The sequence below is a fragment of the Pseudonaja textilis genome, chromosome 6 (assembly GCF_049901715.1).
Source record: "Pseudonaja textilis isolate UNSWEBS1 chromosome 6, rPseTex1.2, whole genome shotgun sequence".
NCBI lineage: Eukaryota > Metazoa > Chordata > Lepidosauria > Squamata > Elapidae > Pseudonaja > Pseudonaja textilis.
Window position 1 is genome coordinate 2,068,065 of NC_141995.1, and position 27,359 is coordinate 2,095,423.

A 27,359-nucleotide genomic window follows, 5' to 3' on the forward strand; every position below is an offset into this window, starting at 1 on the left:
GGAAAGGAAGGAAAATGAATTGGAGAGGGAAGAAGGAAGGTAAAAGGAAGAGGAAAGAAGAATGGAGAAAGGAAAGAAGGAGACAGGAAGGAAGGAAAAGGAGTGAGGGAAGGAGGGATGGAAGGAAAAAAAGTGAAGAGGAAGGAAGGTAAAGGGATGAAGGAGGGAGGGACGGAGGAAGAAGAATGGAAAGAAGGAAGGAGATAGGAAGAAGGGAAGGAGGAGAGAGAGAGGGAGAAGGGAGGGAGGGAGGAAAAGGAGCTAGGGAAGGATGGACGGAAGGAGAAAAGGTATAAGGAAGGTAAAGGGAAGAGGGAGGGAGGAGAATGGAAAGAAGGAGACGGGGAAGAAAGGAAGGAGGGAGGAGAGGAAGGGAGAAGGAAGGAAAAGGAGCAAGGGAAGGATGGAGGGAAGGGGAAAAAGTGGAAAGGAAGGAAGGGGGCAGGTGGTTGCCCCTCCCCGGAGCTGCTCTGGCTGCCCACCTCGGCCTCCAGGTGGGTCCCCAGGAGGCTCTTGAGGGGCCACCCACCGTTCCTGGGCCCCAGGGCCCCGTTCCGCATCGTCTCCGGAGGCGTCCAGAGAAGCCGCTTTTCCCGCTCCCTGCGGGGGCTGCGGGGTGAGGCCGGGCCGGGCCGGGTCAGCTCTCAAGGGCAGCAGATTGAACCGCCCGTTAATCCTTTCCCTGTGATCCAGTTAAGCCCCTGGACAACCTGCCCTTTCTGGCAGAGGGAGGGAGGGAGGGAGGGAGGGGGAGGGCTGGGAACGGGGAAGGCCCCCATGATGAGGACACTGGGATGTTCCCGGTCCAGATGGCCTCAGAGGCACCACAGCAACAGACGGGGACGGGGGGGAGGCCCAGGCCTTTCCTTTCTTTCCTTTCCTCTCTCTCTCCTTCTTTCCTCTCTCTTCCTTCCTTCTTTCTCTTTTCTGTCTCTCTTCCTCCCTTTCCTTTCTTCCTCTCTCCTTCCTTCTCCTCTCTCCTCTCACCCTCCCTTCCTCCCTCTTCCTCCCTTTATGTATCTCTCCTTCCTCCCTTCCTTTCCTTTCTTCCTATCTCCTTCCTTTTTTCCTTCCTCCCTCCCTCCCTCCTTCTCCCTTTCTCTCCTTTCTCCCTCTCCTTCCTTCCTTCTTTCCTTCATTTTTTCCTGTCTTCTTCTTTCCTTTCTCCTTCCTTCCTTCTTTTTTTCGGTCTCTTTCCTCCCTTTCCTTTCTTCCCGTCTCCTTCCTTCCCTCCTCTTTCTCTCACCCTCCCTCCCTCTCTTCCTCCCTCTTCTTCCCTTTATCTCTCCTTCCTCCCTTCCTTTCCTTTCTTCCTGTCTCCTTCCTTTTTTTCTTCCTCCCTCCCTCCCTCCTTCCTCCCTTTCTTCCTTGTCCCTTTCTTCTTTCACGTCCTTCCTTCATTTCTTCCTGTCTCCTTCTTTCCTTTCTCCTTCCTTCCTTCTCTTTCTCTGTCTCTCTTTCCTCCCTTATTTTCCTTTCTCCTTCCCTCTCTCCCTCCCGCTTCCTCCCTTTCTCTTTCTCCCTTCCTCCCTCTCCTTTTGTCCTGTCTCCTCCCTCTCCTTCCTCCCCTTTCCTTCTCTCCTTCCCTCCTGTCCCTTTATCTCTCTGCCTCTCCTTCCCCTTCTCTCTTTCCAAGGACTCCAAATAACATGTTAATGATCAGTCAAAGTTACAAGGCACTGGAAAAAAAACATGACACGATCGTTTTCCACGTTGTGGGACTACCTGGGCTTGCAAAACGAGCTCTTTTGCCTGAATCATTTGCTAGGTTGACTCTCTCCTAATCAATCTGTTTGTTTTTTCCATTCACTGATCCTGTTTTCAATGAATAAACAGTGCTTAGCCTGTTCCCCGTGTGTTGGTTGCTCACATTTCCGTGAATTGAGCATGGAAAAAGAAAGTTTACTTAAGAGTACAGCTTCTGTCTGTTAAACATTTGCGGAAAAAAATTCAATAATGAAATTACGGATGTTTGAACTGTACGTTATGGGTCTTACAAATCACCAGGGAATATAAATGTACCAAAATCGATATTGCACCGTCCATATAAAAATAACTCAGTGCGGAAGCCTGATTCACTTAACAACGGCAGTGAATTACTTAACAACCACAGCAGAGGGCTCTAAAATCTGATGCAATTGAGTCAACAACCGCCTTCCTTAGCCACATACATTGCGCCGCCATTTTAGTTGTAAACTGAAGACTAACTTTACTAAGCCACAAATTATAACTTACAAACCATTCTAGGAGCCAATCTAGGTCCATAGCTTTATATTGCCACAGGTAGTCCCTGACGTACAACAGCTCACTTACTGACTGTTCAAAGTTACAACGGCACTGAAAAAAGGGACTCGGGACCAGGGGTAGGATTTAAAAATCCAAGCAGTGGTTTGATGCCCGGGTGCTGGGTAGACGTGGCCTACCGGAAGTTTCACCTTCCCCAGAATCTGGAGGCTTCCCTCAAGCCTCTGGGAGTGGGGTGAAAATGGCCTCCCCCGGGCTCTGAAGGCCCTCCAGAAGCCGGAAACAGGTGTCAAGTCCGAAATTGACTTATGCGTAGCCATTTTATTTAACCTAATTATATATTCCTCTTCTTTCTTTCTCTTTGTGGGTCATGGGGGGGGGGGAAGGATTTTGGGGTTGCCACATTCCTAAGGTGGAAGGAGCGGAAATAGAGAGAGTTGTTTAGGCTAGATGGTTCTCCTTCCCGTGGGAATGAAAGCTGACCCTGCTGAGACCTGGAGGTAGAGATTGAGGACACCAGGCAAATGTTAATTTACTTCTATTAAAGTAAATAACCTTTGGGGGGCTGTGACTTTTGGGGGTCTAAGTTCCAATATTATGTGGTGTAATTTTGGGTTGTGTCAGATCCGGAATGATAACAGACTTTGCCAATTTGGTGTTTTCCCACATAAAAGGAATCGTTTTGGAAGATGGACTTTGCTCTTTTCTTTTTAAATGGGTTTCATCACTTGGAAACCTGACAACAGGCCCCTCCCAGAGCCTCCGCCCAGACCCTGCACTTACCTGCATCCAAAATGGGCCCCGTGGAGACTTCTGGGAGTTGAGGTACGGGGCTAGCTGGTCGGTTCAACTACCAGTCTGAACCGGTCTGAACCGGCTGAATTTCACCCCTACTTAGGATCATTTTTCACTTATGACCATTGCGGTATCCCCGTGGTCACGTGATTGAAGTCGCCTTGGCAACGGACTCATATTTATGACTGTTCACATGGTCCCTTTTTGCGACCTTCTGACCAAGTAAGTCAAGGGAGGGTGAGCCAGGTGGATTTAACATTTATGTAACTAACTTAAACCATTGCAACGATTCACTTAACCACCCTGGGAAGGAAGGTCGTAAAAAGGGACAAAGCCCACTTAGCAAACGTCTCACTGAGGTTAACAGAAATGCTGGGCTCAAATGTGGCCGTTAAGTCGAGGACTACCTGCGTCACTGATTGAGCTATTATAAAGTCATGAAACGTTGGGTGGTTCTAGACGTTGCTCTAAATTAAGATGGCTTGCTTGTCTTGGGGTTATATTGTGCGGTCTGTTGTGGCTAGCAATATTGTGGTTTAGGGCAAGGTGTGCCACTTTCCCGTTTTATCTTGCGGGAAACACTTTATTCTAACTACCATAAGTTTGTCATTTATAAATGATGAGGGGATGATTGGAAGCTAAAACATATGACGGACAGTTACAGGAACTGGGCCCGGCTAGTCTTGGGAAGAGAAGGACCAGGGGAGACAATATTTGAGGGGCTGTAACAGAGAGGAGGAGGGGGTCAAGCTATTTTCTAAATTAACTGAAGGCCAGGCAAGGAAGAATGGATGGAAACTGAACAAGGAGAGATTCAACCTGGAAATAAGGAGACATTTTCTGACAGGGAGAACAATCAACCCATGGAACAGAAGTTGCCCTCGGAAGTTGTGGGAGCTTCATCACTTGAGACTTTCAAGAAGAGATTAGACTGCCATTTGGTGTAGGGTCTCCTGCTTGGGCGGGGGGTTGGACTAGATGACCTACAAGGTCCCTTCCAACTCTGATTATCTGTTCCAGGGAATTACAGCTTGATAATATTAAAAGAGTTACCATTTTAAACAGGAAGCTACTGAGAAGAGGCAGCGAGCGGCTTCTGTTCCGGAACAGCCAGTTGGGTTTAGGGTTCATTGCAGGTAAAGGCTGAAGTCCAAAAGTTCGTCTGAAACAAAGATGCGAAGAGACAGAAAGATTGACTGGCACTGAAAATCTCCTACACAGAGACATACACACACACACACACACACACACACACACCAGACAGTTCTCCAAAACACAAAAAAAAAGTGGGAACATGCTCTGTTATAAGGCAGCACAACTTGTTCCTGAGAAAATAGACAGGCAAAGTGAGATGTAGGTCTCCTTGGGGAACTTGCAGATTGCTAGAGTTGCTGTATTTTTCCTTCCTTCCTCCCTTTTGCCCAGTTTTTGTGGCTCCGTTTAAAAAGAGGGTCTGGATTGATCTGAGCAGAGGCGGCTGGGGGGAATCGTTGAAGCTGCAGTATAAAGGTTGTAGGCAAGAAATAGCTAGTGCTTCAAATTTAGTAGATGGGCTGCTGAATTTTAGATCAATTAGTCTCTCTCTCTCTCTCTCTCTCTCATCATGTTTATCTTTCTATATCATGTCTATCTATCTCATGTATGTCTCATCCATCTGTTTATCTATCTATATCTCATGTTTATCTCGATCATATCTATCTATCTATCTATCTATCTATCTATCTATCTATCTATCTATCTATCTATCTATCCATCCATCCATCCGTCTATCCATCTATCCATCTATCTATCTATCCATCCATCCATCCATCCATCCGTCCGTCCGTCCGTCCGTCCGTCCGTCCGTCTGTCTGTCTATCTGTCTGTCTGTCTGTCTGTCTATCTATCTATTTATCCATCTATCTATCTATCTATCTATCTCTATCTATCTATCTATCTATCTGTCTGTCTGTCTGTCTGTCTGTCTGTCTGTCTGTCTATTTATCTATTTATCTATCTATCTTTATCTCTATCCATCTATCTATCTATCTATCCATCCATCCATCCGTCTATCCGTCTATCCGTCTATCCGTCTATCCATCTATCCATCTATCCATCCATCCATCTATCTGTCTGTCTGTCTGTCTGTCTGTCTGTCTGTCTATCTATCTATGTGGCAGAAATGCAAGCTGCCCGGCCACGCCGAAAACGCCCAGTGGCAGTGCCAGATAAATTTGATGGTTCGCTGGCCCAATTTCCAGCATTTTTTGGGCAGTGCCAGCTTTATATGAGCCTTCGGCCTGAGGACGTTCCCACTGACCGGGATAAGATGGGGTTTTTGATTAGTTGTTGTCAGGCTCTGCGTAGCACGTTGGGTGACGCCTCTGCTGACCCCGCTCAACCAGGTGTTGGACAATTACGCCGAGTTTTGCTATCAGTTTCAGGCCATGTTTAAGGACCCTGTTCGAAGCCAAACAGCAAACAGACATTTGAGAGAGTTGGAGCAGGGGCGTGGCTCACTCATGGATTATATTGCTAGTTTTCGGGTGGTTTTTCAGGATGTACAATGGAATGAGGCAGCGCTATTAGACCAGTTCCAGGAGGGTTTGTCATCGGAGCTCCTGGATGAGTTAGCGCGCACTGAATGCCCTCTTCAGGAGCTCGTGCATCTGTGTCTTCATACTGATGCTAGACTTTTGCAGCGATGGGTGAGATGACAGACCGAGGCTGTATCTGTTTCCAGCAAGACGGCACCCTTGGTGGAAGTGCCTTTGGAGGAACCCATGCAGTTGGGGATTGGCCACCCTCGCCTGACTCAAGTAGAAAAGGATAGACGTCGTTGCGATGGTTGATGCCTCTATTGTAGCAATTGAGGCCATTTTGCGGCCAAGTGTCCTGCTAAGACATCCACAGCGGTGACGCCTGTGGTGGCGGGAAATGAGTGTCGCTCGGCCTACGGGGGTCTGTAGGTTGGGGTGTAAAGTCCTTAGGCCCACCATCTTCACCAATCTTGCCATCCTTGCCACCTTTGACATCTCCACCACAATTGTTACTGGTGAAGCATCTTGTGCTGACAGCAAGTGTCTTCATGCCTGGTGTGGGAGTGGTGGAGATCCAAGCCTTGGTCGACTCAGGGGCCACAGCCAATTTCATGGATGCTCATTTTGTAGAGCAGTGGTTCACTCCTCAGCAACAGGTGTCCCTGCAAGTAATGATAGAGACGATTGATGGTCGGCCCCTTTGTTCGGGACCTGTGGTTGCTGCAACCAAACCCCTTTGCATGCATATTGGGCAGCATGTGGAGGAAACCATGTTCTACGTTACTGCAGTGCCTCATTTTACAGTGGTGCTGGGTTTGGAGTGGTTACAGGCCCATGATCCACAGATTGTCCGGTCGTCTGGAGTGTGCAGTTCCTTGATAGGAAGTGTGCCAACCATTGCTTGAGCTCCTGTGCAGTGAGTGTGGCTACCCCTGTGGACCTGGGTCTACCTGCAGAGTCGGTGGACTTTGCTGATGTGTTTGGGGAGAAGGAGGCGGATCAGTTGCCTCCGCATTGGGTGTATGATTGTCCAATCAACTTGTTGCCCGATGCAAAATTGCTGGTGGGTCGGATATATTCCCTGTCGGAACCATAGTTGGCCACGTTGCAGGATTTTATTGACAAGAACCTCCGGAAACAGTTTATCCAGCCTTCTACCTCCCCATCGGCTGCACCGGTGCTTTTTGTAAAAAAGAAATCAGGAGAGCTACGTTTGTGTTGTGATTACCTCAGGTTGAACGCAATCACAGTGAGGAATCGGTACCCGCTTCCCCTCATCCCTGAACTGATTGAGCGACTTTGTCAAGCAAAGATCTTTACGAAGTTGGACTTGCGTGCGGCCTACAATCTGGTTCGCATTCATGCAGGGGACGAGTGGAAAACAGCTTTCCGGACAAGGTACGGGCATTTTGAGTATAACGTGATGCCTTTTGGATTAACCAATGCCCCAGCTGGAGGGGGCTCATCACCAAATCGAGGTTCGGACGGATCATCGCAATTTGGAACACCTACATACAGCTCAGATATTGAACCAGCGTCAGGTGAGATGGTCCTTATTCTTTGCTCGATTTGATTTCTGGCAGATCTATGTTCCAAGTGGAGGGAATCAACGCGCCGATGCCCTATCTCAGAAGCCCGAGTATACCCGAAGGGAGGATAAAATCTTGCCCCGGACGGTGATTCCGTTGGAGCAGTTTGCGACCACCAAGGAACCTGTGGACCTCTGAGTGAGGATTCAGGAGGTGCAGTGGCAGGACCCATTTGTGGCAGCTCGACGTCGAGAATTGAATGAGAATGGGAGACAAAAGACTCCTTGGGCGTATATTGGGGACCTGTTGAAGTTCCGTGATTGCATTTACGTGCCTGGAGGTCCTCTTCGTGGCCTTATCCTACGTCAATGTCATGATAGTCCAGCAGCAGGACACTTTGGGGTGTTCAAAACACTGCGCCTCATCTCTAGGACATTTTGGTGGCTGAGATTTAAACATGATGTGTCGGGATATTTGGCGTCCTGTGGGATCTGTCGCCAAGCCAAGTATGCTCCTGGTGTACCCCCGGTCTCTTGCAGCCCTTGCCCACTCCAGAACGACCGTGGGGGGCAGTTTCATTGGATTATATCATTGAGTTACCATCATCGAATGGTGCCACAACCATTTTGGTGGTGGTGGATATGTTGACTAAAATGGAATGATTAATTCTCTTGGCTTGCTTCAGAGCTCTCGTCAGTGCAGTTTGTTTCGATTTTCTTTTGCCTCATTATTTACTTTTGTGACTTTACACTGTGCCTAATAAAAGAGTGAAGTTAAGTTGAAGGCCTTACCAGACTTTAATGTACGTTTTGGGTTTGGGGTTATTTTGAGAGACTCCGGGTCATCACAAATGTCTATCTATCTATCTCATGTTTATCTATATATATCTATCTATGTATGGTATTCAGCTTTGTTCGGGTATTTTCCCTCGTCATTGTAGTTGTGCTTTTAAAGTTGTAGCAACGTTTCGGCAGAATCTCATCTGCCATCATCAGGCTTCTGTATTGTGTTCGTCTGTGAGTCTATCTATCTATCTATCTATCTGTCTATCTATCTATCTATCTATCTATCACATCCATCTGTTTTATCTCTATCTCATCTGTTTTCCTCTATCTCATCCATCTGTTTTCCTCTATCTCATCCATCTGTTTATCTCTCTATCTCATCATGTTTATCTATCATGTCTCTATCATTTATCTATCTCATCCATGTTTATCTCTCTTTCTCATCTTCCGCCTTTATGATTTTTATAAATAATGCAATGTGGCAAACAAATCCTACTTATTTTCTCCACAACAACCCTTTGAGGTAGATTGGGTGGAGAGGGAAGGACTGGCCCAAGGCCACCCAGCCAGCTTTCGTATCTAAAGCAGCACTAGAACTCACTGCCTCCTGGTCCTTGGCCCAAAATCATTCTGCTGGCTTTCCTGCCTAAGGCAGAACTAGAACTCACCACCTCCTGGCTTCTAGGGCCAGCATGATGATAATTAAAGGGTTGCTTAATTACAGAGGCAAGTTTTTAATTCTGGGCTCAGTGAGTTTTATGGAAGCGATGTGGTTTTGCTTTCCTTTACTGAATTGCAAACCTCCTGGAGGGCAGGCACTGCACACCCATCGCTGCAGGGAGAAACACCTGCATTTGAAAAGGTTTATTATTGCCTCTCTCACAGAAGCAGCCTAGGCGGGTTCCCCAACCGGACGCCCTCCTGCTCTGTTGGGAGGGCACCGGGTTCAGGGCATTTACTCCTTCAAATAAAACGCGTTCCCAAAATGCGTGGGGGGGGGGAAAAAAATCCGACTTTTGGGGTGAATTGGGATGAGGGCAGTTTAAACTAAAAGTAAGAAACAACCCCTAATTTCGATTCCCTCAGAGCAAAGGGAAAAGTGGCGCCTGCGCAGTGAAGAGGACGAGGCCGCCGGCTTGCCCGTCTCCGGCCGGAGTCGAGGGCGGGTCAGAACAAGGGCGGGGGCGGAGCGATCTACATCCGGGCCCCTTCCCCCCTCCCCCCCCCCCCCACTGTCGGTCTGGAGTCGGCGGCGTCCGAGCGCCGAGCGCTGTAAAGCGGCATTGGAACGTTTGCGGCGCCTCAGTGCTCTTCCGCCGGCGCAGGAGGCTGGAGCATCTTCTGCAAGGTAAGGAGTCCCTCCGGCGGCTCCCCGGTTTTCCTTTGGGGGGGGAGGACGGGGGGGGGCGGGCAGGACACCCTTTGCGCCCAGCCCCGCTTGCTTCATTGCAGGGGGGGACCCTTCGGTGCACGGGTGCAAAACTGCCAAGGCTGCCTCGATTCATTGCCCAGCCCTTCTTCGACTTGCGGGGAAAACGGGGGTGAGTGGCGGATGGGGGCGGTGGGAGTTGGTGGGGGGCGTCCAGACTCGGTTGCGGCGGCTTCCAGCCTTTCTGGTTAAGCATGGACTGCAATGCCCATCATCCGCGGCCGGGGTGCCGTTGTTTCCAGCCCCTACCCTCTTTTTTTTTTTTCCTTCCTCTGGATTGCATGGCTGGAGAAGAGGGTCAAATGGGGAGGAGGGGGAAAAGGGGGCTTCTTGCAGGGGGAGGTGGGAGTTGTAGTCCCGTCGGGTGCTGGGGAGGGGGCCAAGCTGAAGATAGTTTTGATTGGGGGCTGGTTAAAAGAAGGTGGAAAGAAATCGCTGCTCCTTCATTCCCCCCTTTACCCCAGAGGGGGAGATCTGCCTTTGGGGTAAGGGGAATTGGGTGGGGGGAGATCTCCTAGCAATTTTGGGGGCTGGTCTTGGCAACTCTATAGGGCGTTTTGGCAATTGCAAGGAAGGAAAGGTGCCAAACTGGCTTCCCTTCCAGCTTGGCACGGGAGGAGGGGAAGATCTAGGCGAAGATGCCCCCCCCCATCATGCACAGGCCCCTTCAGCTGTCAAGATGGGGCAAGGAGGGGGGCACAGGATTTGCCTCCAGGAATTCATAAACTGGATTCTTTCCTGTGCCCCCCACCACATCGAGGCTGAGCCCCCCCTTGCAAGAAGTGGGGAGGCGAAGCTGTCCACGAATCCCCCAAAACAGTCTTGACTTTGCTTCTTGGGAGAAATTAGAGGAAATGGGGGGGTGATGGTGTCTCTGGATCTTCTCTTGGAATTGGGGGAACCCCCACCCTACTGATTTCCCCCTCCCCCGATTTGGAGGGTGGTGGGGAGACAGAAAAACCTTCCTTTCTCTTGAATTGCAATGATCGGGTGCCATCCTAGCCGCATTGGCACCTGCTCTCGGTGTCCAAATCCTGGGCTTGCGTCTGGGAATCCGGCTAGGAAAACCTTGTGTGTGTGTGTGTGTGTGTGTATGTTTGTGTGTCCTTCATTCCAGAGCAGTGGGGGGTTGCATCCTTCCAACCAGGTCTGTCTGTCTGTCTGGGGTGAAGTGGGGGGCGGGGGTTAATCCCTGAAGCTGGAAAAGGCAAGCGGAGAGCTTCGTCGAAAAGGTGTCCAGCTGCCTTTTATTTTAATGGCTCTCCACTGTTTTTGTCGGCTGGGACATTTTGTAAGGGCTGGGCTGTCTTCCCCCCTTCCTTGCCTGGGGGGTGGGAGGGAGGGAGGGAGGGTGGGAGGATGAGGGCAACTCCCCGTGGTACTGTCCTAATTTCTAATTCAGTCCTTGCTATTTGATTTGGCCGGTGTCCGAGCGTGCTGTCCGTTCAGCTCCAGTTTGTATTGATCTGGCTTCTAGAGTGAGAAAGCAACTCAAAGACAATTTATTTCTCCCCCTCCCCACTTGAGTCCCAAGGAGGGTCCCTGCTCTCTCTCTCTCTCTCTCTCCCATCTGGGCTTCGAAAGGGCTTGAAGGAGACCACCCAGCCTCTCCTCTTTCAAAACCTGCGGGAGGAAGGAAAAAAAAAAAGGCTTTTGCCACGCAAAGATTTTTTCCTGGCGTTGAGCAAAAAGGGAGTCAAGCGTGAAGGCTCCCTTGTGTGTCTGGACACCGAGGAGGAGGAGGAGGAGGCCGGGCATTGGCGTGGCAGGAAAGCATCCGCTTCTCTTGCAGAGAGGAAAGGGGGGAGGGAGGGAGGAAGCAGAGGAGGAGAGAAAGAGAAAGAACGAGAAGGAAAAAGAAAGAAAGAGAAGGAAAATTGAAAGAGGAAGGGGGAGGGAAAAAGAAAGAGAAGGAAGGAAGGAAAAAGAAAGGAAAAGAGAAAAAGAAAAGGAAGAAAGAGAAAAAGAAAGGGAAGGAGAAAAAGGAAGGAAGGAAAGAAAAAAAGAGGAAGGGAAGGAAGGGAGGGAAAAGAAGGAATGAAGGAAAAAGGAAAGGAAAAGGAAAAGAGAAGGAAGAAAAAGAAAAAAGAAAGGAAAAATGAAAGGAAAAATGAAAGGGGAAGGGAAGGGAGGGAGGAGAAAAAGAAAGAGTAGGAAGGAAGGAAAAAGAAAGGAAAAGAGAAAAAGAAAGAAGGAAGGAAAGAAAAAAAAAAGGAAGGGAGGGGAAAAGAAGGAAGGAATGAAAAAGGAAAGGAAAAGGAAAAGAGAAGGAAGAAAAGAAGAAGAAAGAAAGGAAAAATGAAAGGGGAAGGGAAGGGAGGGAGGGGAAAAAAGAAAGAGTAGGAAGGAAGGAAAAAGAGAAAAAGAAAGAAGGAAAGAAAGAAAGAAAAAGGAAGGGAAGGAAGGGAGGGGAAAAGAAGGAAGGAAGGAAGGAAAGGAAAAGAGAAGGAAGAAAAAGAAGAAAGAGAAAAAGCAAAGAGAAAGAAGGAAGGGAAAAAGAGAAAGAAGGAAGGAAAAAGAAAGAAAGAATGAAAGAAAGAAAAAAAGAAAGAAATGAATCCATAGGCCAGGCGGAGAGAGGGAATTTTGAAATTGCAGCTGGAGGAGAGCAGAACAACTGGTAGTGGGGTCCACTCGCTCCTTGAGTTGGCTCCCTGGTCTTCCCTGTGCAACTATCGAGGACCCTTTAGCACTTTGTGTGTGTGTGTGTGTGTGGCGGGTGTGTGGATGGGTAAAAGGAACCCTTGGCACGATTCGGCAATGGCGCGATGCCCTTTCCTGCCTTTCGTCTCTTCTCCTCTCCGAAATCGTGCACAAACTGTGCTTAGCAACCCGCAAGAACATCTCGGGAGGTTGCCTCGCCTCGTGAAAGATCCCTGCTCAATGCAGAAGGGAGCTTTAGGATCTGAGATTTATTCATTTATTTTAAATAAAAAAACAGGGGGCTTCTTGGAGCTGCATTGCCAGGCCGCCCTCCTTCTCTGTGTCCGGGTCTTCTTCTTCGGGTTTGCTTCTTCTGCGGCTTTCTCCTTCGTAAGGCTGTTCTCCAAAGAGAAGGCTTGGAACAGCTCTGTCCCGGTAAATTTATTTGATCTTTCCCAAGATTTTACATGTCTTGTTTTACTTATTTATTTATGCCAAAGCAACTTTGTTTATCTTTTCCAAGATGATCCTTTGGTGCATGTCATTTATTTATTGGTGGCATAATTATGCCGGAATAGTATATTCCTGAAAGAGTTGTCGTCTTTTCTCTTCCCTTCCTTCCTTTTCTCCTCCCTTCCCCCTTTCTCTTGTCCTCTTCCCTTCCCTTCCTCTCTCTCCTTCTCTTCTCTTTATTTTTTCTCTTCCCTTCCCTTTTCTTCCCTTTCTCTCTTTTCTTCCTTTCTTTTCCCTTCTCTTTTCTCTTCCCTTCCCTTTTCTTCCCTTCCTCCTCTTCCTTTCTTTTCCCTTCCCCTCCCCTCTTTCCTTCTCTTTTCTTCCTTTCTTTTCCCTTCCCTTCCCCTCTTCCCTTCTCTTTTCTTCCTTTCTTTTCCCGTCTCTTTTCTCTTCCCTTCCCTTCCTCTCTCTCCTTCTCTTCTCTTTATTTTTTCTCTTCCCTTCCCTTTTCTTCCCTTTCTCTCTTTTCTTCCTTTCTTTTTCCTTCTCTTTCCTTCCCCTTCTCTCTTCTCTTTTCTTCCTTTTCCCTTCTCTTTTCCCTTCCCTTCCCTTTTCTTCCCTTCCTCTTCTCTTCCTGTTGTCATCCCTGTAGGGAGTTTACCTCACACCCCTTTCTCCTGCCTCATTTATAGGATGTTTTCTGCACCTGTTGAGAACTTGATGTTTTGTTGAAATTAAACATTAATAAGCGGTATACTGAGTCGACATGTAGCTCTTTTAACAGGGCTGGGTGAGTTAATTTTCAAACTTCTTCCCCACCTCTGGACTGCTCCGTAAATTTACTTTTCTTCAAAAGAGACACTCATTCAAAGGGAGTATTGATAAAGTAAACGTCTGAGAAACCAGCTATCCAGAGTAGTGGTGTTGTATCCTAACAATAGGAAATCTCTCTCTATATAAAAGCGAAATACCACTCATGTATCATCACAAAATCTCCAGAACCATAAAGCCTACAAACTTGAAATTTGCCACGTCTTTTCTCTTGGCGTCTAGGTGCTCACTCAGAAAGGATTTTTTGAAATGACCATCAGAGCTATTAGTATTTCCTATATTATTATCATCATCCTCCTCCTCTGATGCTAAGGAGTTCTACTCCCCCTCCCCACCTGAAAAGAAATCTCTTCCAAATGCAAAACACAGGCAGAGGAGTTTTAGTTTCACAGCATCAAGCTGCTTTAGTACAGAACAGTTGAGCTAGGCCACACCCAGGCTCCTTGCTGTCTCCTTCTTGCTCACACAGCAAATACTCTTTCAGCAGAATTTCCCCCACACTTATTTTCCTCCCCCCCAAACTAAGCCCCACACATAGTTTCATAGCGAAGCACAGGTATTGAGCTAGTCCTTCATATAACTAAACAGGTAGTCCTCGAAGTACAGTAGTTCATTTAGTGACTGTTCGAAGTTACAGTGGCACCAAAGCAGGTGACTTACAATCGTTTTTTCAAAGTTGCAATCTTTGCCGCCTGTCCATGGTCATGTGATCAAAATTCAGACGCTTGGCCACCGGTTCATACTTACGACCGCTGCTGTGGTCCCGTGATCCCCTTTTGCGACCTCCTGACCAGCAAAGTCAACGGGGAAGCCAGATTCCACTTAACAACCGGGTTATGCAGTGATTTACTTAACAATGGTGGCAAGAAAGGTCATAAAATGGGAATTCACTTAACCGCTGTCTTGTTTAAGCCAGAAACTTCGGGCTCGCTTGTGGGTCGTAAGTCAAGGACTACCCATAGAATTTCCTAAGCGATAAGGATCTGGCTTCTGCCCCTCTTCAGATGCATCAGACCAGGGGTCTCAACCTTGGCCACTTTAAGACTTGTGGACTTCAGCTCCCAGAAATGACAGGAAGCGAGCTTCCAATAAAGTGAGCTTCCTATAATCTTCTCCGCTGTCCTCACCACTCTCTGTAGGGACTTTCTATCCGAGACGCTGTTGCCACCAAACCAAACAGGGATGCCGTTTGTTACAATGGTCCCAATGGTGCCTCTGTAAAACGTGGCCAGGACAGAAACGCAGAAATGCAGGCGCCGTATTAGTTGCTGTAGGGTGACAGAATCCCTTCAGCCCTAATTCTTAGGGGTGGGAAACGGGGGCCCTTTTATGATCTCTGGACTTCAACTCCCAGGATTCCTGAGCCAGCATGGAGAACTATGGCCCAGGGATTCTGGGAGTTGAAGTCCACAAGTCTTAAAAGCGGCCAAGGTCGGAGACCCCTGCGTCAGACAAGCTGCTTTTATTCCCAGTTAGGTGTAACCAGAGATTCATCGGAGCCGATTGCAGGGATGGACAATCTTTTTATGGCTGGACGAATGATTCCATTTCGCGGCAGGGAAGAACTGTATGGATGGCATGACCGCTGCCAGAATATTCTGCCTCGGCAGCAGGGATCAATTCGGGGGGATGTTTTTTGTTAAAAAAAAAGACAAAAGAATGAAGCTTATCCTACTGCTTACACCGCCATTTTCATTATGTTCTCTCTCAAACCTGGGGAAAACCTTCCTGCTGATTTTTAGTCGGCGAAACACTCATGCCGGGCCTCGCCGCCTTTTGTCCTGGCCTTCTAAGGCCGCCTCCGCAGAGGGTTACCCAGATATTTTAGGTTTCCGGTCTCAGGATTTCCTCTGAGGGGGTTGTGAAACATGGGACTTGTAGTACAGGGTGGGGGCCTCAACTTAATGACCCGCAATGGAGCCAAATGTTTCCGGGGCCCAGCCAGACATTGGTTCGGGGAGCTCGGCCTCGCGTTACGACGTATCCTTGTCACCGTTGTTAAGTGAATAGCCGCGGATGTTCCGTTAGCGACATGGCAGTGAAGGCGAATCTGGCTTCCCCGTTGACTTTGCCTGCCGGAAAGTTGCAGAAGGGGATCGCGTGACATTGTTACCGTCATAACTGCAAGTCGGTGGCCAAAAGCCTGAATTTTCTTTTTTTTAAAAATAATTTTTATTGAACAATTTTTCTTATATGCAACATCATTTCCATTCATTACAATGCTTTTGTGACAATATACATACTTTTACATAAATCTTAACTATACACTTATCTATGTTTGCTTAATCTATCTTTGTCCACTATATCGTTTACCTTATCTTATTATCTTCTCTAATTTGACTATATTATTTAGCCAATCATACAGTACATTCCACGTCGAATAATCCGTTTCCTCTCTTTCCTTTATCTCCATGGTCAACTTATTCCATCTTGGCGCACACTAGTATTTTTCTTATCACATCTTCCTCTCGTGGCATGTTATCATTTTTCCAATTCTCTGCATAAGTTACTCTTGCTGCCGTTAATCAGTGTAGCATTAAATACTCAAAGCCGCCTGAATTTTCAACCCTGGGGATGCGGTGGCGGTCATAAGAGTAAAGAGGTCGCTTTTTTCAGTGCCTTAACTTTGAGTGGTCACTAAGTGAATCGTAAGCCGGGGACTACCTGTTCCATAGCTCCAAAGGGCCCAAATTTGCAACAGTGAACTGAAGTTTGTGGGAGGAAGAAAGCTGGAACAAAATAGCTTTAATTGTCTTCCTAGAAAGAAATGGCAAGGGAGGAAAGTCTTTGTTGGACGGGGAAATTTTACTTGGAAGAATGATTTTGAAGGGAACTAACTGCTTGCCAAAAACTTCATATCCCAATTCTGGCAGGACTTAATAATATTTCACCGTCTTCTTCCCAGTACGTGCAGTTCACATAACTGGATATGGGTCTCGCATGCCTTTTTAGAGAGGGCCCGCTTCTCTTCCCTGATAGCAGAAACAATAATAGAATAAAATAACTTTATTGTCACTTTGAATGTACACTAATAGGCCTATATTAAAATGAAATTTCATTGCATACAACCCTCAAAGGGTCACCACTCCAACATACGCTACCTGAACATGGCAAAATCTCTCTATATAAAAGCATAATACCACTCGCGCATCATCACAAAATCTCCAGAACCGTAAAGCCTACAAACTTGGCTTTGCTGGCTGAGGAATTCTGGGAATTGAAGTCAACAAATCTTGAAGGGGCCAAGTTTGGAGACCCCTGGGTTAAAGGATGGGGGGGACTTGTCTCCCCTCAACTTGGGGCCAGCCACTGTCAGCCCGCTCTTCCTCATAAGATGGTTGCGTGCAGGAAGAAACTCAATGTGGGTAGGTGGATGGATGATAGATGTAGATAGTTGGACAGATGGATGAATGGATACCTAGATGATAGATGGATGAATAGCTAGCTAGATGATATATAATTGATAGATGATGGATGATACATAGGGGATGTCTGTATGTTGAGTAATAGATAATAGACATAGACATATGATATGGATGGACAGACAATGGATAGAAGAGAGATGGGTGGATGCATAGATGGATACAGAGATTATGGATGGATAGCTAATTAGATAAGAGCCGTGGTGTCACGATGGTTAGAATGCAATATTGCTGGCTAGTTCTGCTGACTGCCGATTGCCAACAGTTTGAGTCTCACCAGCTCAAGGTTGATACAGCCTTCCGTCCTTCCGAGGTCGGTTAAATGAGGACCCAGATTGTTGGGGGCAAGATGGCTGACTCTGTAAACCGCTTAGAGAGGCGGTCTAAAACACTGCGAAGTGGAATATAAGCCTTAAGTGCCATTGCTATTCCTAGATAGATGATAAATAGATGAAACAGATAAGGGAGGGAGGGATAGATGTGTAATAGATAATAGGCATAGGCATATGGATGGATGATAAATAGATGAATAAATGGATGGACACAGAGATGGATACAGAGAAGACGGATGGATGAATAGCTAGCTAATAATTGATTGATAGATGATAGGTACATAAAGAATTCACACATGATAGATTGATTATGGATGATACATGGATTGATGATGGATAGATTGTGAATAATAGACATTGGATGGATAGATGATAAATGAATGGATATAGATATGGATATGGCCATAGATGGATACCTTTATTATGGATGGATAGCTAGATAGAGGATAAATACATGAGACATAGATATTAACAGATTAACAGAATTGGAAGGGACCTTATAGGTCATCTAGTCCAAAACCCACCCACCCCCGCCCAAGCAGGAGACCCTACACCATTTCTGGACAAATGGCAGTCCAGTCTCTTCTTGAAAGTCTCAAGTGATGAAGTTCCCATAACTTCCAAAAGCAACTTCTGTTCCATCGTTCGATGGCTCTCACTGTCTGAAAAGTTCTCCTTATTTCCACGATAGATGATAAATAACGGATGGATGGAGGGATGGATTGATAGATGAGTAATAGATAATAGACATATTGGATGCATGCATGGACGGACGGACAGTAGCTTTGGCTTCAGGATTGAGTAGAATATTTATCACCAGGCCTGCTCATATAACTTTGTACTCCTACTAAAGCTGCAACTGTCTTATTCTAATGATTGCATTTCATCTCCTGCCAGCATGGCTGATGTTGGGCCTCATCCTGTTCTCGGTTTCTGGAATCTTAAGTCTTTGATGTTGGAGTCTAATCTTTTAGGAATGCTGAGTTGCAGGGAAGACAGTTCGTCTCCAATGTGATCTTCGTTGGCTTCTCCAGTGTGTGTGCACGTGCCCTTTAGATTGTGATCTCGTCCAGTTTCTGTTGTACAGCTGGTCCCCATGGTGGAGCCCTTTCTGGATCGTGCAATTTTGAGTCCATCCTGAGGTATCTCTACCATTGAATTATATTCCACATTTTTTTCAGAAATGGCCACTTTCTGCACCGGGGATCTAGATCAGAGAGTTGGTAAACAGTCACTAGATGGCAACGAAAAGATCTAGAAATCTCACAGATCCAGACTTCTAGAGCAGGGGTCCCTAAACTTGGCCACTTTAAGACTTGTGGACTTCAACTCCCAGAATTCCTCAGCCAGCAAAGCTGAGAGTTGGTCCAAGTGGCCAAGTTTGGGGACCTCTGCTATAGAGATCATCTGGATCAACTGGCTCTCAAATGCTATTCAGGCTATAGAAACTTTTTCGTTTAAATTAATTCTGGAATCAGGATCAAAGATCTAACGGATGGAAAATGGGCTGTATTTTTCCTTTAATGGACTTCTGTGAAAAAAACAGCTTTAAAACAAACCTGATCTAGATATCTGAGCTTAGATATGGTAGCCCTCAAACTCTTGGGAAAAGTTCCCAGGTTGGCTTGAAGTCCAGATCTCATTCAAAATAGATCTTAATATATATATAGGATCCAGGATTCTACTAGAGAAGTAGACAAGGTGAGAGTACATCATTGCTTTTTCCAGGCCCTACTTATCCATCTCTCTATACTTACTATAACTTTATTTTCTAGAACTAATGGGTTACATCATTGAGGGGTCCTTGGGGATCTCTCTGCTTGGTTGTTTTCTTGCAGATACTTGGTTACCCAACTAGGTAACATCATCAGTGCTAGAAGGAGTGGGGTTTGCTCTCAATTATTACTCTAGACCAGGGGTCCCCAAACTCGGCAACTTTAAGACTTGTGGACTTCAACTGGGAGTTGAATTCTGGGAGTTGAAGTCCACAAGTCTTAAAACTTGCCAAGTTTGGAGACCTCTGTTCTAGACAGTTGTTAAGTGAGTTTTTCCTCATTTTACGACCTGCCTTGCTGCAGCTGTTCAGTGAACCCTTTGCAGTTGTTCAATTAGCAACATGGTTGTTAAGTGGATCTGGCTTCCCCATCGACTTTGCTTGTCAGAAGGACGCAAAAGGGGATCGATATGCAACAGTCATAAGTATGAAAAATGGGGGGAGCCCCTCTTTTCCAGCGCCATTGTAACTTTGAACAGTCACTAAATGAACTGGTAAGGAGAGGGTTATCTGTAGAACATTACAGTCCTGCTTCTTCTCTTCCAAATAGCTTTTGACATCTTCCTTTTTCAAATGAGGTTTTGCAGTGGGCTTAATTTATTACCTGACAGATGAGAAAAACTACCATTGCTGGTTTGCTGTTGCATTAAAGATTAACCCTGACCTCTTGACTTCTTGACAGAATTGAAAGTTTAGTTACAAAGCACATTCTGGGGATTTGCATTGCAAGAGTTTTGTTGGCCAGTGGTGTTTTTATTTGCAAAGAGAATGGGAGGGCCAAGTCGCCTTTGCACCATGAGACGGACGGCTAACCAATTTGACAACAACAATGAGACAACAACAACCCTCGATTTTGGGCCGCAATTGAGCCCCAGATTTCTGTGGCTAACCGAGACATTTGTCAAGCGAGTTTTGCACCATTTTACGACCTTTCTTGACACAGTTGTTAAGTGAATCACCGCCGTTGTACAGTTAGTAACACAGTCGTTAAGTGAATCTGGCTTCCCCATGGGCTTTGCTTGTCGGAAGGTCGCAAAAGGGGATCACGAGACCTCGGGGCACTGCGGCTGTCGTAAATGCGAGCCAGTTGCCAAGCATCTAAATTTGTATCATGTTAACTGTGGAGATGCTGCACAACGGTCGTAGGTGTTGAAAATGGCCAAAAGTCCCTTTTTTCAGTGCCGTGGTAACTTTATCTGTAACTATATGAGATATGGATATACAAGCAAAATAAATTTAAATGGGTTAACTGGATCAGTTTCAAACATTCAACATGTTTGGCCGGAAGATGGTACAGCTGGAGAAGATATGGTGGTCCAGGACTAACATCTGGAGAAGATTGGAGGAAAAGCATCTGTTGCGGTGCGTTTCTCAAAGCCGAATCAAAAGATTAAATCAGGAAATCTTCTCCAATACCCTCTTCCTGCTACAAACCCTAGGAATGATATGGATTTAATTGTTTTCTTAAGATCAAAGTTGACAGTAAAATACGGGGCCTATGAGGCCGGGAGTTTTTTCCTCCTTGTCATGTTGAGAAAAATTCAACCGGAAAGAGGTTGAATTCATCTTTGAAGCCACAGTACACCTTAGACTAGCAGGGTAGGGAATGGCGGCCCTTTTAGGACTTGTGGACTTCAACCCCCTTGAATTCCTGAGCCAGCCTTGTTACTGCCTCAGGAATCCTGGGAGTTGAAGTCCACAAGTCATAAATGGACCATCGTTCCTTCATGCCGGCTGAGGAATCCTGGGAGTTGAAGTCCACAAGTCATAAATGGATCATCGTTTCCTCATGCTGGCTGAGGAATCCTGGGAGTTGAAGTCCACAAGTCATAAATGGACCATCGTTCCCTCATGCCGGCTGAGGAATCTTGGGAGTTGAAGTCCACAAGTCATAAATGGATCATCGTTCCCTCATGGCAGCTGAGGAATCCTGGGAGTTGAAGTCCACAGTTCATAAATGGACCATCGTTCCCTCATGCCGGCTGAGGAATCCTGGGAGTTGAAGTCCACAAGTCATAAATGGATCATCGTTTCCTCATGCTGGCTGAGGAATCTTGGGAGTTGAAGTCCACAAGTCATAAATGGGTCATCATTCTTCACTTCTGCTTTAGACAAAGCAGATCACTAACAGTTCAGTCTCCAAACTTTCAGCCTCCAAATTTGGCAACTTGAAAAGACTGGTGGACTTCAACTCCCAGAACCCCCCAGCCAGCATGTGGAACAATCATGTGACTCTTTTAGGAACTGCATTGATTCATTTAACAACTGTGGCAGAAAAGGTTGCAAAATGCAGCAAACCTCACTGAACAAGTACCTTGCTTGGCTGTGGAAAATTTGGGGTTCGATTATGTTGTACAACCAAGACCACCTGTATATTTTAATTATTGTTGTGTATGGTAAACCTCGCCTCTCCCCAGGCCAGTGATCTTCAGATATTATTGATTTATAAAAGGGCTTTATATAGTTGCCCATCTTATAGCGCACAATAATAAAAACACAAGCAATAAATAGACACAGACACCTGGACCTTTCTCCCATGTTTGGTCATAGCCTTCGTTGGGCAAATCCATGGGTCATTGGGGTGGATTGAAGGTTCAACAAGGACATAGGACCTCCTCTTGAGTACTGAAGTCAGTGGTGTGTCAACAAAGCATGGAACTGGGAACTGTTTTCCAGAGTTTCAACATTCTGGTCAGCGGGTGGGACCTTGAACTTCACACACACACACACACACACACACACACACACACACACAGACACACCCCTAGTTGTTGAGTGTTGACGTCCTTTTCAGAAGTTAACGCATGACGGCTTTGTCCTGCCCTGAGAACCCAAGAAACGTTAGGGAGGAAACAGAGTGGTTTGAATTTTTAACTCCACTATTGTGTACCCCGTAGATTATTTTTCCCCTTTTCATATATGTAAGGGATGGCGAGATCAGTCGGGTTGCAAATAGATGCGCAAGCTGATAAAAATCAACCCAATGCTGCCCCGGGGAATTCTGGGAGTTGAAGTCCACACATCTTTATGTCGCCAAACATTAGAAATTGTCACCTAGATCTTAGATCTACCAACCGTGTGTGTGTGTACATGTGTGTTTATGCATGTGTGTATATGCATGTGTGTACACACACATGCATACATACGCATACACATACATATTGGATGGATGGATAGATAGACATACATATACATGTGTAATTAATATATATATATTATAAAAAAAGCCACAAGACAGAAGATTTTAAAACACCAATCAAGCAGAACACAGCAAACTCCCAGACCAATAAACACAGACCAAGACTTCCAACCAATCAGGATGAAGAAAAAGCCATTCTGGCACAGCAGTAGGCTAGCACCAAATTTAAAACAGAAATGGCTGTGAAAGTCTGACTCACAGACGGACACAATACAGAAGCCTGATGATGGCAGATGAGATTCTGCCGAAACGTTGCTACAACTTTAAAAGCACAACTATAATGACATGGGAAAATGCCCGAACAGAGCTGAATAACATATATATAGGGGGGAAGGGGGGGAGAGAGAGAGATAGATAGATAGATAGATAGATAGATAGATAGATAGATAGATAGATAGATAGATAGACAGACAGACAGACAGACAGACAGACAGACAGATCTGTTGGAAGAGGTATTAAATAGAACAGCCTTTATTCATTCCAGCAAAGAAAATGAACTGTGTAAACCTATTACAGTAGTTTTGATACAGCTCATATCCTGTGTGGAGATAGGCACATTAAAGCAAGCAGATTGTAAAATTCCAGAAACAAACTGGTTGCTTTGTCTTTATTTACTTATCAAAGGTTCCTTGTCTTGGGCTGCTGGCTGAGCAACAGTGTATATAATGGGCATCACATAGAAATTAACTCTCTATTTTCAGTAGCTCCAGAGAAGAAGAGAACGGATAAAAGAATTAGAATTCTTTTTATTGGCCCAGTGTGATTGGACACACAAGGAATTTGTCTTGATGCAAATGCTCTCAGTGTACATAAAAAGAAAAGATACATTCGTCAAGAGTCAAGACTTGCAAGATCACAATTCTGTCAAAATGCCTGTAAAGTAAATTCTGCAGGGTCATTTAAAACAAACAAAAAACAAAAAACAGATTTACAGAATAACAGAGGTTTTCTAGTCCAGCTTGCTACTCGAGCAGGAAATCCTCGATCATTCTAGATAAACGGTTGATTTGAGTTTCATGCTTAATGAATAAAAGAGGTAATAATATACATTTTAAGAAGATACTTGGTTGATACCTAGGATGCTGGCAGCAACCCGTGTCAACCATCAGAGCCAGTCAGTGATATCTTAAAATTCCCAGGGAAACAGAAAGAGGTTGATCTCTAAACCTGATACCATCTTTTAAAAAAAACAGTTGAGAAAGTTCATTGTAGAATATTTTTCAACATGGAGGCCCTCTTGATAAGTTGACTTCAACTCCCAGAATTCCCCACCAAGATTTGGGCTGTTGCTAAGGTTTCTGGGAGTTGAAGTCCTCACATCTCTGGACGATACTCTGAGGTTTTTCTAAAGAGATCAATCAAAGAGTTTGAACCAGGCAGGAATGGTTTAGCGGGCAAAGGAGAGAGAGCCACGGATGTGGCGAGGCGAGAATGCCTCAACCCTCCATATTATTTTAAACAATAATAGCTCAAAACTGGGTGGAAGGGCTCCAAAATATTTATACTGGCCTCGAAGTCACTCCAGGACAAGAAACATGGAAATCGGAACTTTATTCTTAGCCAAATAGCAGCAGGGAAGCTGAAAAGGAAACGGGCCAAACTGGACGCAGACTTTCTAAAGCAGTCTTCAAAAGCAGAAAGGTTGTGTCAACGTCGCAAAAGTTGCGGGTTTCCCTTTAAGGAAGTGTTATACAGGTGGTCACAACATGTGCGCGATCCCTCCCCCTGTACAGGGAGTCCTCGACTTAACGACCGTTCAAAGTTACAATGGCACTGGAAGAAGGGACGCGTGGCTGTTTTTCATCCTTACGACCGTTGTAGCCTCCCCCCGCGATCGCATAATCAAAAATTGAGACCCTGGGCAACTGGCTTGCATTTACGATGGCTGCAGGGGTCACGTGATCAGAATTCAGGTGCTCGGCAACTGAGTCCTACTTCGGACAGTCGCAGCGTCCTGGGTTGCAATCCTCTTTTGCGACCTTTTGACATAGAAAGTTAAGGCGGAAGTCATTTAACGGCCAGGTGACTAAACTTAAAAGAGCTGCTAGTGATTCATTTAGCAACAGCGGCAAGAAAAGTCACAAAATGAGGCAAAATTCACTTGAATGTCTTGCTAAACAATAACGTCAACTCATAAAATATTTCTATTTTGGAGTTGCCGACAGAAAGGGAGGGGGAGAAAGGGGTTTGAAAGAGCAGTGCGGCAACTTGGAAATAGAAAGCGCATTCCATAAATGTTTTCAAAGATAGTAACTAGGTGACTGAAGTTTCTGCCGTGCAAATATCTAACTGGATGACTCTGGGCTATGGATATGTTCCATTGGAGAATATGAATTAGGATACACCCAGGGCGTGGGGGAAAACCAGGGTCAAGGGTGACAATGAATGATGTGTGTCAGAGTTGGCTACACCCAGGCAGCGCTGGACATGTTAATGCCCAATAAATGTTTTGGAAGTTTTGGAAGTTTGGCTCGAGACTCAAATGGGGATTACTGCCAGAATCCTGACAAAGAGAAATTTGTGGGTTAAATTGGGTTCATTCGTTGAGGACTACATGTATATCTAAGATCTGGATTAGAATTTCTAAGGTTTGGTGATTTAAAGATGTGCTGACTTCCAACTCCCAGAATTAGCACCACTTCACACGTCCCGCTTAGCAACAGAAAACTTGGTCTCCGTTGGCGTCATAAGTCAAGGACCATCTGTGTAGGAGAGACATCTGGCTTCCAGGTTTGGCTTTTAGAAAGCGGGAGCAAATTGAAAGGTGAGGTTTTATAGGGAGTCCTCGACTTAATGACCACCGTTGGAACTGGGACTGACTTCACTAAGTTAAGAGAGTTAGTTTTGAAGAGAATGTAAGGCTGTGATTTTAAATACCCATTTTAAGGGTCACATATCGGTTATTAGTATTTTAAAAAATGGTCCTAAGTCACTTTTTTTTCCAGAGCTTTTGTAGCTTTGGTCACTAAACAAACAGTTGTAAGTCAAGAACTACCTGTATCTGGTGCAAGCACAGGTAGTCCTCGACTTACGACCACAACTGAGCCCAAAATTCCTGCTGTTAAGTGAGACATTCTTGAAATGAATTTTGCCCCATTTTAACGACCTGCCTTGCCATATCCGTTAAGTGAATCGTGGCAGTGGATAAGGTAATAACCTGGTTGTTAAGTGAATCCAGCTTCCCTCTGGCAGGTCACAAAAGGGGATCACGTGACCCCTGGCAACCGTCACAATTACAAGTCAGTTGCCAGTTTTGACCGTGTGACTATGGAGATGCTACAACGGTTGTAACTTTGAAAAAAAAAGGTCATCGGTCACATTTTTCAGTGCCATCGTGACTTTGAACAGTCACTAAGCGAACTGTTGTAAGTCGAGGACTACCTGTGCACAACTCACAACATTTGCATGCTTCCTTCCCACGTATTTCTCAGGTGCCATGGGGTTTATAGGACTGGTGTTTTCTGCTTCCTTCCTTTTCTGCTTCCTGAGTTGTGCAAACACTGGAAATTGTTGAGCAAACCATGATTCAGTGAATCGTGGGTCAAAGAAAGGCCCTGGGAAAAGGGAGCTTGTCTCACTAGCAGGAAACTGTTAGTAACTTAGATGTGGCCTTGAGGGCTGGGCATAATGGAAGCATCTGGCAAGCACCAGCTTAGAGAAGGATGGATGAGAATCAATGGTTTGATCCTAAACATATATACCAGATTTTATATCTCGGCTATTCTTGAAAACAGTTAAGGAGAATCAGACTTCCTGGATTCTGGGAAGACCACCAAGACGGCACATGAAAGTGGAAATTAAGGAAGTCGTGCCAAATCACTTCTATATTGCTGCCAAAGAAACTCTTCCCTACATGAAGAGGTCCCATGATGTCCCAGGAAACAAGCTTCAGTAATTTTTTCTTTTTTTCTTTCCAACCAAGGTCACGTTGATTTATTCATCTTTGGTATCTTAGCTTTAAAAATTGCAAAATTGTCTCAAAAAAAAAACAAATTCCCCCCTTCTTTGGTTCTTCAGGCCGGAGAGAGAAAGAACGTTTAGAGCTGGATTGAGTGGATCTATTTATTTGTTTAAATCTTGCCAATGGATGGATGGATGGATGGATGGATGGATGGATAGATAGATAGGAGAGGGAGAGAGAGGTGTGTATGTGTGTGTGTGTGTGTGTGTATATATATATCTGTGTCTGTCTGTCTGTCTACATACATACACACCCTGTTCCCCCAAAATATGACCTACCCTGAAAGTAATTCCTAGCTTGATTTTTACACACGTGCCCAATATAAGCCCTAATTAAGATCCCTCCCACTCCTGAGTGGACAGGTAAAAATTAAGCCAGGGTGGGGATTTGGGTGTGTGTGGAGCTGCCCTACTACTAACCTTTGGGCAGTTGCAGCCAGGCCTCGCCCACCCCAACACCTGCCTTGTTGGCCCATTTCTTCTGCAGCCATCAAGGCTTTCCTGAAGGCCGCTGGAGCTGGTAACCAAGCTCTGGATCGATCCAGAGCTCCATTATCCTCTGCAGAGGCCTTCAGGAAAGCCTTGCCGGCCGCAGAAGAAAAAGCTCCTGGAGGCCTCTTGACAGCGAAAAGGAGGCTGGGGGCGATGCGCGCAAGTGCGGCTAGTCAGTGGATGAGACGTCCCCCGAAAATAAGACCTGGTGCCTTTTTTTGGTGGCAAAAAAAATATAAGACAGGGTCTTATTTTCAGGAAAATGGGTACATACATACATACATCGCTGTCCAGAGGAAACTTGAGAGTTTACAAGGTTCATTTAGGGCTCGCTGGTGGTCGTAAGATGAGGACGACCGTATTTGGAAACCGGTGGCCATTTTCCTGCATGCTTCAAGGCCGGAGACCGCGCCCTGCCCCTCCGCGTCCGCTCAGCTGGCTGCTACCGCCCTGGGACAGTTGTCCTCATCCATCATCCTCGCATTGCTTTGTCAGGAGGGTTTGGCAGGGCTGGTATTAATTCCCACTGCCGCCGGATTGCCCGCCCCAGTTTGGCTCTTGGTGGGCCAGTGCAGCCAGTGGGGCCGTGAGTGGAACTGCGTCTCGGCCGCTCCCAGCTCTGCGGTGAGGCGGCTGCGCCGTTCTCTCCACACCTCACCAATGTCCATCTCGATGCAAATGACCAACTTGCTGTAAGTCGACTTGGGTTCCTTGTCTCATTTTTGTTGTTTCCCTCCGGAAAGTCAATAAAACAAACTGGTGAGGTGGTAAAATAAATCAAACTGGCCTCTACTGGTGCTGGGATGAGTGAGGGAGGGAAAGTATGCACCGCACCATGGGGAAAAATACGCGCACCCTGGAAAAGTTTCTTCGCTGTTTTATGAATTTTGCTTGCAAATAAGCAGTTTTGAAAAGCGAAAAAGTCCCTTTCAGTTGAGACTGTACAGGCAGT

The 27,359-nt window shown here is 46.0% G+C and overlaps 2 protein-coding genes across 3 annotated transcripts in view; both read left to right on the forward strand.

The window, feature by feature from the left end:
- Window positions 1–27,359, forward strand: part of ADRA1D (adrenoceptor alpha 1D) — a 288,706-nt gene that overhangs the window by 173,411 nt on the left and 87,936 nt on the right. The window lies entirely within an intron of this gene.
- Window positions 9,098–27,359, forward strand: part of RNF24 (ring finger protein 24) — a 56,330-nt gene continuing 38,068 nt past the window's right edge. The window contains exon 1 of one of the 2 annotated variants that reach the window (XM_087935674.1): window positions 9,098–9,220. Coding sequence is in view for 1 of the 2 variants with exons in the window: in XM_026718947.2 (XP_026574732.1) it covers window positions 27,068–27,099 (32 nt within the window). In the remaining variant the exon portion in view is untranslated. Of the gene's footprint in view, window positions 9,221–26,944; window positions 27,100–27,359 lie in introns of those variants that run through there. The other variant, XM_026718947.2, reaches the window with a different exon arrangement.